This window comes from Lissotriton vulgaris, chromosome 4_1 (genome assembly GCF_964263255.1).
Source record: "Lissotriton vulgaris chromosome 4_1, aLisVul1.2, whole genome shotgun sequence".
Taxonomy (NCBI): Eukaryota; Metazoa; Chordata; class Amphibia; order Caudata; family Salamandridae; genus Lissotriton; species Lissotriton vulgaris.
This window is the reverse complement of record NC_141691.1, coordinates 1982175008-1982189703: the sequence shown is the minus strand read 5'-3', so window position 1 is coordinate 1982189703 and position 14696 is coordinate 1982175008. Positions and strand designations below refer to the sequence as shown.

Sequence of the window (14696 nt, the reverse complement as noted above, 5' to 3'; positions counted from 1 at the left end):
TTATTTCTGCTCTTCAGAAACTTGATGTCACAGTGTTTAATTAAGCTGATGACCTCCAACTTCTTTTCAATATCTCTTCTCACTCCTCTTCTGCTTTTAATTTTCAATCGATTATGACCTTCATCAGTGACTGGATGAATTTCAGCCACCTTAAGCTTAATCCTGATAAGACCGAGCTAGTGCTTACTGGTGGTGTCTCCAGTCCCTGGTCCTCTTCTTTCTGGCCCCTTTCCTTTGGTTCCCCTCCCTCTCATTCTGCTTCTGTCAAAACTCTTGGCATCAAAGTTAGCAGTGATCTTTTCATGCACTCTAAAATCAGTGCAGTGGTTTCATCCTGCTTTCTTAAGTTAAGTATTATACTTAAAATTTCCCATTTTTTCTCTACTGCGGCACTGAAACTCATTTTGCTAGCCATGGTTATATCCCGGCTGGATTATGGAAACACTCTGTATGTTGGCATTCCTGCATACAAGCACCGCCGTCTCCAACTAATCCAGAACCAGGCTGCAAGGTTAGTCTACAAACTCTCCAAACACTATCATGCCACTCCACTACTAAAAACATTACATTGGTTACCGCTTACTGAATGTTCCCTTTTCAAACTTGGATGTCTGATCTTCAGGGCTCTTGACGGCACAGCTCTTGCCTTTACTACTTCTAAACTTAAGGCTTACGTTACCAACCGGGCCCTGCGGTCCTCCTCTAAGCACCTTCTATGCATCCCCCGTTTCAGAAGGAAGAAAGATGGTGGCATGAGTTTTTCTTTTTTGGCCCCCTCCTTTTGGAACACTTTTCCCCTTAGTATCAGGACCACTGCTTCCAATATGGACTTCTGCAGGGCCCTGAAGACTCAGTTCTTCTCACAAGCTTTCTCTGAATAGGCGGCACCCCCGTCCCCTCCCTACTTCCGTCCCCAGCGCCAAGAAACCGCTTGGTCTACGAGCGCTTTATAAAACCTTTAACGTTAACTTTAACTTTGAAAAAGGTGTACTCAACTCCTAGTACAAGTAAACAGTAATGGGCAATAACTCAGATAAAGTCTCAAACTTTACAGAGGCCGAGGGTTCAACACATCGTGGCAGACAAAACAAATGCTGGAGATTTATTAGTAGTTAGAAATCATGGGTCTGTGAACTAATTAACTCCTTCACCTATAGCATGATACAGTCAAACGTTGCATCGACTCCAAAATAACAACGAAAGACCTGCCCCAACCGTTGCAAGATGGCTTTAGTGAAGATTACGGCCAACTGAAAAACAAGGTGGTACATTGGTTAAAGAAAAACGGAAGTAAGCAAAATGTATCTCACAATGACATTTACTATGTGCGGCGAGTGGATTGGGTTGGTACAATGCCAAAAAGAGATGCTTTTGATTGTGTGGTGGTAAACTTCATAAATGAGGCGTTGGTAAGACAGATCATAACAGACTTACATAATTTTAGTTGCTTTCAAAGTAGAATTGAAATCTTGCCTTTAGGCTATTTCTATAGTCCACCTTGGGCACCTCAAAATCGTCTCACCCATCTATTGCATTTTACCCCTTTCAATCAATCAATCAATCAATCAATCAAAGACATTTATAGAGCGCACGACCTCTTAGGACTTTCACAGTTCTAATTTTTAACAGATTTGATCCTATTGCCCCTCTGGATCAAATAGATTAACTTACCAAACAACCTGATGGGCCTTCTCCCAACCAATTTTCAGGATTAATACAAGATGGTTTGTTAAATCCCCGAGCTCACGTGGAATGTAAAATTGCTTCCTGGAACATCACAGGTCTGCGGGCTAAGTCAAATAACCCTAACTGGAATGATTCCATAAATAAATGGAATATTGTTTGTCTCTAAGAAATCTGGACAAAAGATGTTATGTGTGTAAAGTGGTATCATGATTTTTGGGAGCCTGCACCTACTTCCTTAGAAGGCAGGACAAAATGGGGGATATCATCTGTTGTAATTCCTGCCTCAAATGAATCGAAAGTATAGTCTTCTCCTTATTTCTTTAGCTATCCTAAAGTCTTGTCAGAGAGAGTTTGAACGCAAGGTGGTTAACGAATATTATATCCATTTTAAAGACTTTAAACTGGAGGGTATTGCTCCTTTTGATGTTTTTGTGACATACATTCTTTGCAGAACAAAACGTAAAACAATGTTAATGTGGGCAGGATATTTTAACTCAAAATTATGCACTTTGATCATGCTGTGATTGGAAATACTTTGAATAGCCTTATTTCAAGGTTTTCTCTGCTCCCAACAAGTGGCTTAGAACAATATATCCCTGCTATGGGGGGGACATCAAATATATATTTTACTATATGCAGATGATGCTGTGCTTATTGCATGAACCTCAAATGGCTTGCAAGTCCTAAAATATATTGCCGTAAGTCTTTTGTGTTGATTTCCAGGACGCAAAATACTAAAACTTAATAAATGGGATTTTATTTAGCTCAGTGCTGCCATGGAAACAGCTTTTAAATGTTAGGGCAAATACGTTGAAGCAATGTCTAAATTATCTTAGAATCTAGGGCAAAAACCAGCTAAAGAGCCTATTTATCTCTATAAAAAAGGTGTTTCAGCAGGATCTTATGGAGCTGGCCTATGGGAATATACAAGCATAGACCTCTTGCAAAAGGTAGAAAACACTTTCCTAAGAATACTATTACAGGTCCCCCCAAGGAGCAGCAAATTTATCATGCCATGAACAGCTTGGTCTTTCATAACTAACGCATCTCCTAAATCTCTCCCCCTTATTGTTATGGGTTAAGGTTTGGTATAACCCTGAGGCCTCCGTGGTGCAGGCATGCATTTTGGAGTGCCTGGGTCTAACAAGAGTGAGGGTTTGGTTGTCTTATATAAAGATGCTGTAGGAGAGTAGGGTCCGCAATCCTATGATCAGCCGGACTTTTTGCTTTTGTATCACTGGTTTACGACTTTCTCGGGCTGTGGGCCTGCCAATCAGACCCACAGCCTAGCTGTTCTCTCGCTAAATTGATGTGTACCCTAGGTGCATTACCCAATTGGAACTGGGCCACCTTGTCTGACCCTGTAACTCAGGGCATCGGTGTACCCAGGGCCTACCAGGGGCTGAAGCATGTATTATGCCACCCCTGGATGGCCATCTAAATCTGACACAACTGGCTGCGCGACAGCTGGGGCAAAGTGGCGTACTCGCCCGTTGCTATAGGTATAGTATTCCTATATCTAACCCTAAAATGGACACCCGAGTTCCTATCAGACACTTCTATGGCAGGCCTTGACAATCTTGAAGGCAGAGTGTGTGGAATCGTGTGAATTGGGCTCTGGCACAAGCCAAGCCCGGTTGCAGCTTGCGGAACCAAGACCCAATGGCTGTTCCATGATAACGCGTACCATATTGGTAACTTCGGTATCGCCTTATCAAGACATGTCGAGTAAGGTGTCATACGAATCGGGATGCGGCCCCCTCACCAATACTGGCGACGAGGTTCGCATTCCGCCCTTCTAGAGGGACACGACATGTACGTAACTGTGAACCCCGGTTAAAGCTAACTGAAGCCTCAGCTCCACAAAATGGATGCTGCCACCACAGACACGAGTCTGACCTCCTGCTGCTGGGAATCCTTCCAGCGGGGAGAGCTTGGACAAAGGGTTTCCTGTCCGGGGCGGTGTTCGCACCATCCCAGACAGGGTTTTGTGTATCCTGGGTAGGCAGGGCTTTACTAGAAGGTGACTGCGGAGTGGCACCCCGGTGCTCACTACGCATCTGCCGGTTAGAACCAGTTCCAGGGGCGCGCAGCCCCTGACCCGGGGAAAGTCCGGCAGGGGAGAGGGGTGTAACTACCCCCCTTCCTGGTCCCACCCCGAGGGCAGGACCTAGTCATGCACCCACCCCTTTCTTTAGGATAAAGGCCGGAGCGGGGACCCTTCCAAATTAGATCATCTTTGAATCAAGAATACTTTCTACGAAAGGACTTCGAGACTCTTCTTAAGATTTCTCCCTTGTGGCTAAGGAGTAGTCACCCTGCATCCGCAGGCACCATCTAAGAACTCTGCGGTTTGCTGCAAGTCCTTCCTCAGGAATCCGACTGCCCAGCTCGACGAGAACCGGCTTCCCTGGCACCTCTGACCTCTACCCACATCGTCAGCTCAGCTGAGATCTGTGGGTGCGACGAGACCTCGAGGGACCGGCCATCATCAAAACCTGCACGCTTTCTTAAATCAGCACGACCACCGAAGGAATCCTCTGGTGAGTGCTCTGGGGTCCGAGAAGCCCCGACCCTGAGCAGCTCCAGCACTGAAGTGCAGCCTCCCAGCATCTCCACGATCTGTGTGGGGCCCTTCTGCTTCGCTGTTCAGCACGTTGTCCGATCACTAGTTGCTGGCTTGCGACTCTTTGACGACAACCGACAACCAACGCTGCTGGTCTGGTTGCTCCAGACTAGCCTTTGCTCCCTTCTGCGAGAGGAGCACCCCGGACCCTGCTGGTCCACTCAAGACGCCATTTTAGGCCCACCACGTGGCCCTGAAATCTGCCAAGGCTTGTTGCCCCAATCCGGGGCCCAGCGACGCCGACAGCATCAATCTTCGTGGGACAGCTCGCACCTCCATCCTGGTCACCGACAACGCCTCCTGGTCCGTGAGACTGCAGAACCTAGCGTCGCCCACTCACCTAGTCGAGGTGACGATCATCCGGTGCCCTCCTGGTACCCTCTGACTACTGTCTAGTAGTACGAACTTGGTCCCCTCTGCTTTCAGGTGTCATCGATATCGGATCCAGGCTTGGATCTCTACGAACTATCTCCACTGGTCGCCGGCCAGCAACTCCTTCCTTCCGGCTCCTGGCTCGTCAGCGAAGACCCCCAACGCCTGTAAGACTTGTGCAGCCGCAGCCCTTGTGGCTAGGTAACTTCGGCATTTCGGTGCCCGCATAGCCTCCTTACTTAAGGGTCTCGAGTCCCTCGCTTCCGACTTGCCTTATCGGGTCCGCCCGAGACCACTAAACTTTCCGTGCCCTCGGGCACTTGTATTGATTGTGCACTTGAAGTATTTTCCTAAGAGTTTTGTTCTGTGCTTAGTACCCTGTCCTCATAAAGAGTACAGGGCTGTTGTGATTCTAATAAATATACTGTTTATTTTCATAACACTTGTGTGGTGTCCTTTCACTTGGTGTTCAAGGGGTATGTGATGGTATAACAGTTGGCTTAACACGCCCTCTAGAGTTTAGCCCGAAGACTGCTCGTATCCACGCTACTAGGATAGCTGGTCTAAGGTTGACTTACAACCAATCACCATAAGGGTCGTTTGGACCGATGCATAGTGGTCGCTAGATTAGTGAACACTGCATATCGGGCCAACTTCTCACAGATGCCTTTTGGAATGTTGGGTATGAATGAATTGTATGTAAACCACTCCACTATCACTGGAAACACAAAAGAGATAGTAAAACGTAATTTCCTAAGTTGTTGAACTGATATGAGATTAAGTAAATCACACAGCATACCAGGATTGGTCAGATATGTCTCATTGGTAACAACAAATGAGAAGGAATATTATTTATTTAGTGTAACAAATGCCATTTACAGGTGATATCTTTCTCTTTTTAGATTCTGTTTGACCAATGTTGGTAGCCATGTGTTCAATACAGTTTTAAGTTAGTATCCTGAAATGAGGTAAAATAGCTTGTTTATATGTTCTACTTGCAAGCCGGAGATTTAAAATATAGTACACATTTCAATTTCATTTTTAAATAGGAAGGGGGAACTCTTGGGTATCTGTAGAAAGGTTTTTAAATAATTGACGGTATTGGTACTGTTTGTATATGTATTTTAATGAATGTTATTTGCTGATTGATGTATTAAAGGTGCTATGACATTTTGATTTTGATATGTTTGATTCTTTAATGGATTTATCTATTCCGAATAAAGATTTATGACTGGCTGATATCACTGAATGCATCGACCACTCATACTCCAAGCAACCTCGCATACACCCACTCAGACACACACACTCACTCACATAGCCATTCACAGACTCATACAACTACTCACACACCCATTCACTCATCCATAGAGCCACTAACACACCCACTCACTCACTCACACAGCCACTCACACTGCCACTCACTCACTCATACAACTACTCACACAACCACTCACTCACCCATACAGCCACTCTCACAGTCACACAATCACCCATACAGATACTCACACACCCACTTATTCACTCATACAGACTCTCAATACAGCCACTCACTCACGCACACATCAACTCACCCACCCAAACACACACTCACACAACCACTTATATTCCTATTCAAAGAACCATACAATTACTGACACACCTGCTCACTCACTCATGCAACCACTCACACAGATACTCACTCTCCAATACAGCCACTCACACACCAACTCACTTAACCAAACAGTCACTCTCTCACTCATACATCCACTCACACAACTACTAATTCAACCATACCGCTACTCAACGAGTCATGCAGCCACTCACTCACCCATACAGCCACTCACAGAGCCTCTGACTCCCCATACAGCTACTCACACATTTACTTATACACATATATAGCCACTCACACACACACACAGATGCAGTCACACGGCCAGTCCCATAATATATGTTAGAAATCTTATCACTCATTAGTAGTAATCAAGGTGTACTCATTTCAATTTCATAGGTAGCTTAGTATAAATGCTTAACACTCATAAACATTTAGAAAACCCTCACAACCAAACCATGATGTCATCAGTGATGTCATTTGACATGTCACGAGTGATGTGAGCGCTTAGTTTATAGTTGGCTATAAACTCGCTCGTTTCCATGATGGAAACGAGCGAGCAGTGTCCCTGCACACACGCTGAGCACCGCCAAGCAGCCTCAGGGTAGGAGCCGACTAGGGTAAGCATCCAGCTTGCTAGTCTGACGGGCATATATCCGTCTGCTACTCCACTATCGTGAGGTTGCCTGGTTGGCGAGGGGAGACCACTCGTCCATCTTGATCCACAGATGGGGCGCCAAGACTAACAGGACTACCACTCCCATCAGGCACTTGGACATTTAGACTGCCCACTAGGGGCGTGCCATGATCATTATCAGGGCTGGTACCTGCATTCCCATCATCAGTTCGCCAAATCCTCTGAAGAGAAGGCGGGAGCCTTCGAAACGCGTCAGGAATTCCACGGCGAAATGGGACTGAATCACTTTCTCTTGAGCTCCTCAGCTATTCAAGCATGCTGTGGCAAGACAGGCGAGTTCAAGTTTCTCCTCGCGAGTGTGGCTGTGTCTTTACACGCGAGCGTCCACATGTGGATGGAACCATCACCATCCTTTACCGCACCCGCCAGAAGAGTGCAGCAGCGCCATGATGGAAACGAGCGAGCAGTGTCCCTGCACACACGCTGAGCACCGCCAAGCAGCCTCAGGGTAGGAGCCGACTAGGGTAAGCATCCAGCTTGCTAGTCTGACGGGCATATATCCGTCTGCTACTCCGCTATCGTGAGGTTGCCTGGTTGGCGAGGGGAGACCACTCGTCCATCTTGATCCACAGATGGGGCGCCAAGACTAACAGGACTACCAGTCCCATCAGGCACTGGGACATTTAGACTGCCCACTAGGGGCGTGCCATGATCATTATCAGGGCTGGTACCTGCATTCCCATCATCAGTTCGCCAAATCCTCTGAAGAGAAGGCGGGAGCCTTCGAAACGCGTCAGGAATTCCACGGCGAAATGGGACTGAATCACTTTCTCTTGAGCTCCTCAGCTATTCAAGCATGCTGTGGCAAGACAGGCGAGTTCAAGTTTCTCCCCGCGAGTGTGGCTGTGTCTTTACACGTGAGCGTCCACATGTGGATGGAACCATCACCATCCTTTACCGCACCCGCCAGAAGAGTGCAGCAGCGCCATGATGGAAACGAGCGAGCAGTGTCCCTGCACACACGCTGAGCACCACCAAGCAGCCTCAGGGTCGGAGCCGACTAGGGTAAGCATCCAGCTTGCTAGTCTGACGGGCATATATCCGTCTGCTACTCCGCTATCGTGAGGTTGCCTGGTTGGCGAGGGGAGACCACTCGTCCATCTTGATCCACAGATGGGGCGCCAAGACTAACAGGACTACCAGTCCCATCAGGCACTGGGACATTTAGACTGCCCACTAGGGGCGTGCCATGATCATTATCAGGGCTGGTACCTGCATTCCCATCATCAGTTCGCCAAATCCTCTGAAGAGAAGGTGGGAGCCTTCGAAACGCGTCAGGAATTCCACGGCGAAATGGGACTGAATCACTTTCTCTTGAGCTCCTCAGCTATTCAAGCATGCTGTGGCAAGACAGGCGAGTTCAAGTTTCTCCCCGCGAGTGTGGCTGTGTCTTTACACGCGAGCGTCCACATGTGGATGGAACCATCACCATCCTTTACCGCACCCGCAAGAAGAGTGCAGCAGCGCCATGATGGAAACGAGCGAGCAGTGTCCCTGCACACACGCTGAGCACCACCAAGCAGCCTCAGGGTCGGAGCCGACTAGGGTAAGCATCCAGCTTGCTAGTCTGACGGGCATATATCCGTCTGCTACTCCGCTATCGTGAGGTTGCCTGGTTGGCGAGGGGAGACCACTCGTCCATCTTGATCCACAGATGGGGCGCCAAGACTAACAGGACTACCAGTCCCATCAGGCACTGGGACATTTAGACTGCCCACTAGGGGCGTGCCATGATCATTATCAGGGCTGGTACCTGCATTCCCATCATCAGTTCGCCAAATCCTCTGAAGAGAAGGCGGGAGCCTTCGAAACGCGTCAGGAATTCCACGGCGAAATGGGACTGAATCACTTTCTCTTGAGCTCCTCAGCTATTCAAGCATGCTGCGGCAAGACAGGCGAGTTCAAGTTTCTCCCCGCGAGTGTGGCTGTGTCTTTACAAGCGAGCGTCCACATGTGGATGGAACCATCACCATCCTTTACCGCACCCGCCAGAAGAGTGCAGCAGCGCCATGATGGAAACGAGCGAGCAGTGTCCCTGCACACACGCTGAGCACCGCCAAGCAGCCTCAGGGTAGGAGCCGACTAGGGTAAGCATCCAGCTTGCTAGTCTGACGGCCATATATCCGTCTGCTACTCCGTTTTCGTGAGGTTGCCTGGTTGGCGAGGGGAGACCACTCGTCCATCTTGATCCACAGATGGGGCGCCAAGACTAACAGGACTACCAGTCCCATCAGGCACTGGGACATTTAGACTGCCCACTAGGGGCGTGCCATGATCATTATCAGGGCTGGTACCTGCATTCCCATCATCAGTTCGCCAAATCCTCTGAAGAGAAGGCGGGAGCCTTCGAAACGCGTCAGGAATTCCACGGCGAAATGGGACTGAATCACTTTCTCTTGAGCTCCTCAGCTACTCAAGCATGCTGTGGCAAGACAGGTGAGTTCAAGTTTCTCCCCGCGAGTGTGGCTGTGTCTTTACACGCGAGCGTCCATATATATATATATATATATATATATATATATATATATATATATATATATATATATATATATATATATATATATATATCCTAGGATCAGCGCTCAGACTCCATAAGTAAGGCATTCCCCACACTCCACAGAATGACGCAGACACGGTCCAAGTTCGTGCAATTCATTTAATTAGTGCAAGCACATTGCATGACGTTTCGGCTCCGAGGAGCCTTGTTCAGATGACAGTGTCAAACATAATGAGCTGTTCTTTTAAAGAGACCGCTTCTGTTGAAAAAAGTTGATCACATGCTTGTGTTAAAAATGGACATGGAAGAAATACTTATAAATTCTGAATGGTTTTTTAGACATACCTAGGTAATGTCATAGGAGGCATACATTTAATATCGTTTTTTTACCTTAAGTTATATAAATCACAGGTTAAATACCACATTATTTACAGTAAGTAAACAATCATGAGTTTGTTGATAATGGTCAAATACAAGAATATATCCATCTGTTATTAAAAACGTCCTTGTAAAAAAATATATAGGTTATTTAGTATATTTAATATATTTACATATTTACATTGCCAATCTATGTTGTATCAAAATGTAAAGTGCTTCTGCTAAAGTGCATAAATAGCTTGTGCAAATTCTTGCAATTGTGCAAAAAGATTGCCACTATGATAATATTATAATAACCTCTATCATAGCAATAAATGTGCAAATTATCACAGTAACACTATTCAATGTAAAAAAACCTTTACCCGAAGGCAAAGTTTCAATAATGGACGTTAAAGTAATTATCGATCATCAATTGTACATATTCTATCATTTCTCACTCAGTTACTTGACGTAAACGGTTCAGCCTTCATTATCAACCATGTCCATAATAAAGTGAAATGGTGCAAAGCATAATAAAACAAGTCAGTATTAATCAAATCAGCTATCCAGGATTAAGGACCTTAAAGCTAGATAGTATTGACTTGTGAACAAACACTTATATATCCTGTTACTCTTTTTCTTTTTTTGCTTTTTTACATTTTTTCAATCAAAATAGCAGCAGCTACTCGGTCTCACAGACTCAACATCAATTCAAAAAGAAGTGAACTGACATCACATAAAAACAAATAAGGCTAACTTATATCCCAGCTCGGTTATTCCTCTGTTTTTATAGGATGTCATAGTTATGCATCAGGTCCCTGTTGAACACAACTTATTGATTATGTTAGAAATATTTATATTCCAATTATATTAAAGTAAACACGTGTACATATCCTCAGTGATATTTAATCCTGTCGGGGCCTTGGTATTGAGTAAGAGGATGTATTTTGTTTCAAGTTTCTCAACTTAGATTCTCTAACGCCACCCCGTCTGTTGGTGTTAACGCTGTCAATCACAAAGTAAGTTAATGACTTGTTGTTACTTTGATGTACTTCGCGATAGTGGCGAGCTACTGGGTAGGTGTTGTCCCCATTAGATATAGCTCTAAGATGTTGTAGGATTCGTTGGTGTACTGGGAGTTTAGTACTACCAACGTACATTAATGAACAAGGGCATTGCAAGATGTATACCGCATGGTCGGTTTTACAAGTCAATACCTGCGATATTGGATGATCTATATCGCTAAATCCGTCTTTATACGTTTTGGTATCGACCCCATGGGTGCATACTTTGCATGTTTTGCATTTATAGAATCCCTTGTTCGATTGCCACCAATTGCTGCCTTTGACGGGTTCAGGATTGGTGTCCACTATTTGATCTCTAGAGCCCTGCTGTAAGTTAGAGATACCCTAGTCGGCAAATCCTTGCCAATGATAGGATCTCTTGTCACCAGAGGCCAATATTTATTGACAATCCTGTAGATGTCCCTCGATTGTCTACTGAATCCCGTTATGATTCTGAACTCGCTTTTTTCTTTATTGGCAAGACTTTGTCTGTGTTGGTAATTACCCTCCAGTAACTCGTCCCTTGATAATGTTTCTGATTTAGCAATGGCTCTATCAATTATCTCAGTTGAGTATCCCCTGTTGAGAAATCTTTTCTTACTCTCACTTTGGGCTTTTTTCAATTCTACAGGGTCACTGCATCCTCTTTTCATTATTAGCATCTCCCCATAGGGGATGCTTGCTATGACGTGCCTAGGGTGGGCACTCGCAGCATGTAGGCTGCTGTTCCCAGCAGTTTTCTTTCGGTATATTTTTGTGTGTAGTTTGTTGTTTTCCACATACACCTCAGTGTCCAAAAAGGTTACAGTGTTTTAGCTGAGTGTTGCAGTAAATCTAAGATTTAGTTCATTTTCATTGATATTAGTAATTAATTTTTCTGCAGACTCCTCACTGCCCCGCCAAATAATAAACAAATCATCTATGAAACGAAACCAAACAATAATGTTGTTCTCCATTTCCTCCAGGTATGTGGTTCTGAGGACCAGCTCCTCCCAAGCTCCCATGTGCAGACATGCGAAACTCGGGGAGAAGCTGGCCCCCATTGCCACACCCTGAATTTGCCGATAAATCAACTTGTTGAACATAAAGATATTATTTGATAAACAGAAATTCAACATATCCAACAACATTACATTATGGGCATCACAATCTTCAGATCTTCTAGACAGGAAGTATTTCACCGCTTCCAGTCCCTGTACATGCGCAATGCTGGTATACAGCGATGTCACGTCTAAGGCCATAAGCCATTCACCCTGTTTCCATTCAATTTCTTTCAACTTCACCAAAAAATCACTGGTATCACGTATGTATGATTTCAGTTTCTGTACATAGCCCTCTAAAAAGTGGTCTATATAGATTGATGTTCGTTCCAACAGACTACCTCTGGCAGAGATGATCGGTCTGCCAGTGGGTTTCAAAGGGTCCTTATGTATTTTGGGGATGAAGTACATGATTGGTAGAACTGGATTATTTACTCTTAGATATTTATACTCATCCCCACTGATCAAATTAGTAGATTTCCAGCCAGATAATTTTTTGTGGTATTCCACTTTGATTGAAGTTGCTGTTTGAACTTGGATATATATATATATATATATATATATTTATCCGAATGTATGACGAGACAACGCAAACATTTACAACGCATGCCTTTACATGCATGTTTTTACATTGCATGCCATCACAACTCATTTTTAGAAACGACATTTACAACGCATTCAATTACAACACATACCATTACAATGCATACCATTACAACGCATATTACCTTTAGGGCAACAGTAGGGTAAGTGTTGGATAGTGTAGGGGTAAAAATTATTATTCCTACTTCAGTGAGTGCAAGAGTAGGGTAAGTGTTGGATAGGGGAGGGGTAAAAATTACTATTCCCCATTACTTACCTTATATTTGGGTTGTAATTACATGCGTTATAGGGACATGCATTGTAAGGACATGCGTTGTAGTGACATGCGATGTAATGGCTGCGTTGTAATGGCATGCCATGTAAAGGATGTTATGTTGTAATGACTGCATTGTAAAGGTAGTGCGATTTAATTAATGCGTTGTAATGGTTGTTTCCCATTCAACCAAGCAAAATCTTTTAATTTGCTATGCTGGGTGACATACTGGAGAAATACTTTCAAGTAGCTAAAGAGATACCATTAGTCCACCAGCTTCTCGTTGGTGAAGCCTAATCTAATATGCCAACTTAACGTTACTTACCATCGTTCGTCACTGTCTTTTTCCTCCGTTTAATTTCAGAATGTTAATAAACCAGGTTGACAAACAAATAATTATGTAAGCTCTGTTGTAACCAATCAGACGTCTTAATGGATTAATGTTTCTTTTTTTCATCTACTTCCAGGCTTTCCGTTCCAGGGTGATGAATCAATCACTCGAAGTTGTGCTATTAATTGTAAAGAAAGTAATCTAGATGAGATTGGACTTGAACACCCTGTGTTATGCTGTTATAAGGACTTGTGTAACTGCAGAGCAATTGATGGCTCTACTTGTACCAGTAAAAGCTCAACAACCAGCAACAACTGCAGCTACACGTTAATAGCAATGGCCCTGGTCTACTGGGCTATATGTAAAACTCAACTCTGATTTGAGAAAAAGATGTGCCATATTGAATATGCTCACTTTGTCAAGCACTAAACAGATTTCATCAATGGAGAAGCATACATTTTAGGAGTGAAAATCCCTGGAGTGAGAGGCAAAAAGGATATATGTTTCGATAATATTAAAGGCCAGGTCTATGTCACTGTTGTATCTTTGAAAATAAAAATAATAAAAGGAACACTTTCACTATCTAATTAAAAAAACATTTGATCCATCTCTACAAGAAGTAGACATCACCATAGATCTATTTTTGACCACTTTGATTTAGTGACATTGGAGGGAATGATGCCTTCACTATGCAATAGAGCAGTCCACTTCTTTCGGAAATTTGGATGAGGTTGAAGCCATGATTGTTTTATTTTCCCAAAGATGAGAAACATACCTTTCTGATGAGTACTATTAATAAATTATATTTTCACTCTCACATTCTTTTATGCACCTTCATACATGAAACAAAATGGAAGTATGATTTTTGTGTAGTGTAATTGATAGACAATGTTCCTCAGCTGCACTAACTAAGTGTGAGCTTGTCGTATGTGTCAGCTTTCTTTTCTGGGGATTATGGGCTAGATTTATTTAGACCCCATTTTGTGATTTCCTATTTATGAATCCTTGCGTTTCACAATTAGGAAATCGCAAAAAAGCATGTATAATAGTGTGTTGAACACTTTCTGAGATTTCCAGTGGGTCGCAAATGACCTACCTCATAAATATTAATGAGGGAGGTCACAATTTGCAACCCATTTGGAATCACAAAAAACACAGGGATGGTGGCCTGTTGAAGCCAGCAGACCACCATTTCTGTTATTGCTTTTAAAAAAGCAATCTTTTATTGTAAAGCAGACCATTTTTCTTAAGGTAAAGGAAAACGGGATGCTTTACACGAAGAAAAATGAAACGTTTTCCTATCATTTTTTAAGAGGAGGCATTGGTCCGTGGGACCACTGTCTGCTGCTAACAAGGTTTTTGCATACCCATAGGGAGCCCTTCCCCTTTTGCAAATGGTGGTGGTAACTGAAAATGTTTTGTGACCGCATTCACAGTCACAAAACATTCATACATACCTCTGCGATTCAGTTTTTGGAAGGGAAGCTAAACACGCCTCTTCCAAATACCAAAACGCAAAACCATTTTGCAATTTGGTAATGGGTTACTGAATTACAAAATAGGGTTGACACATGGGCCAAGT

The 14696-nt window shown here is 44.0% G+C and overlaps 1 protein-coding gene across 1 annotated transcript in view; it reads left to right on the top strand.

Moving 5' to 3' along the window:
• Nucleotides 1-13931, top strand: part of LOC147724780 (ly6/PLAUR domain-containing protein 2-like) — a 180593-nt gene extending 166662 nt beyond the window's left edge. The window contains exon 3 of the mRNA XM_086966298.1: nucleotides 13251-13931. Within this exon, the coding sequence (XP_086822424.1) occupies nucleotides 13251-13492 (242 nt within the window). The 3' untranslated portion in view covers nucleotides 13493-13931. The remainder of the gene's footprint in view (nucleotides 1-13250) is intronic.
• Nucleotides 13932-14696: the final 765 nt, after the last annotated feature.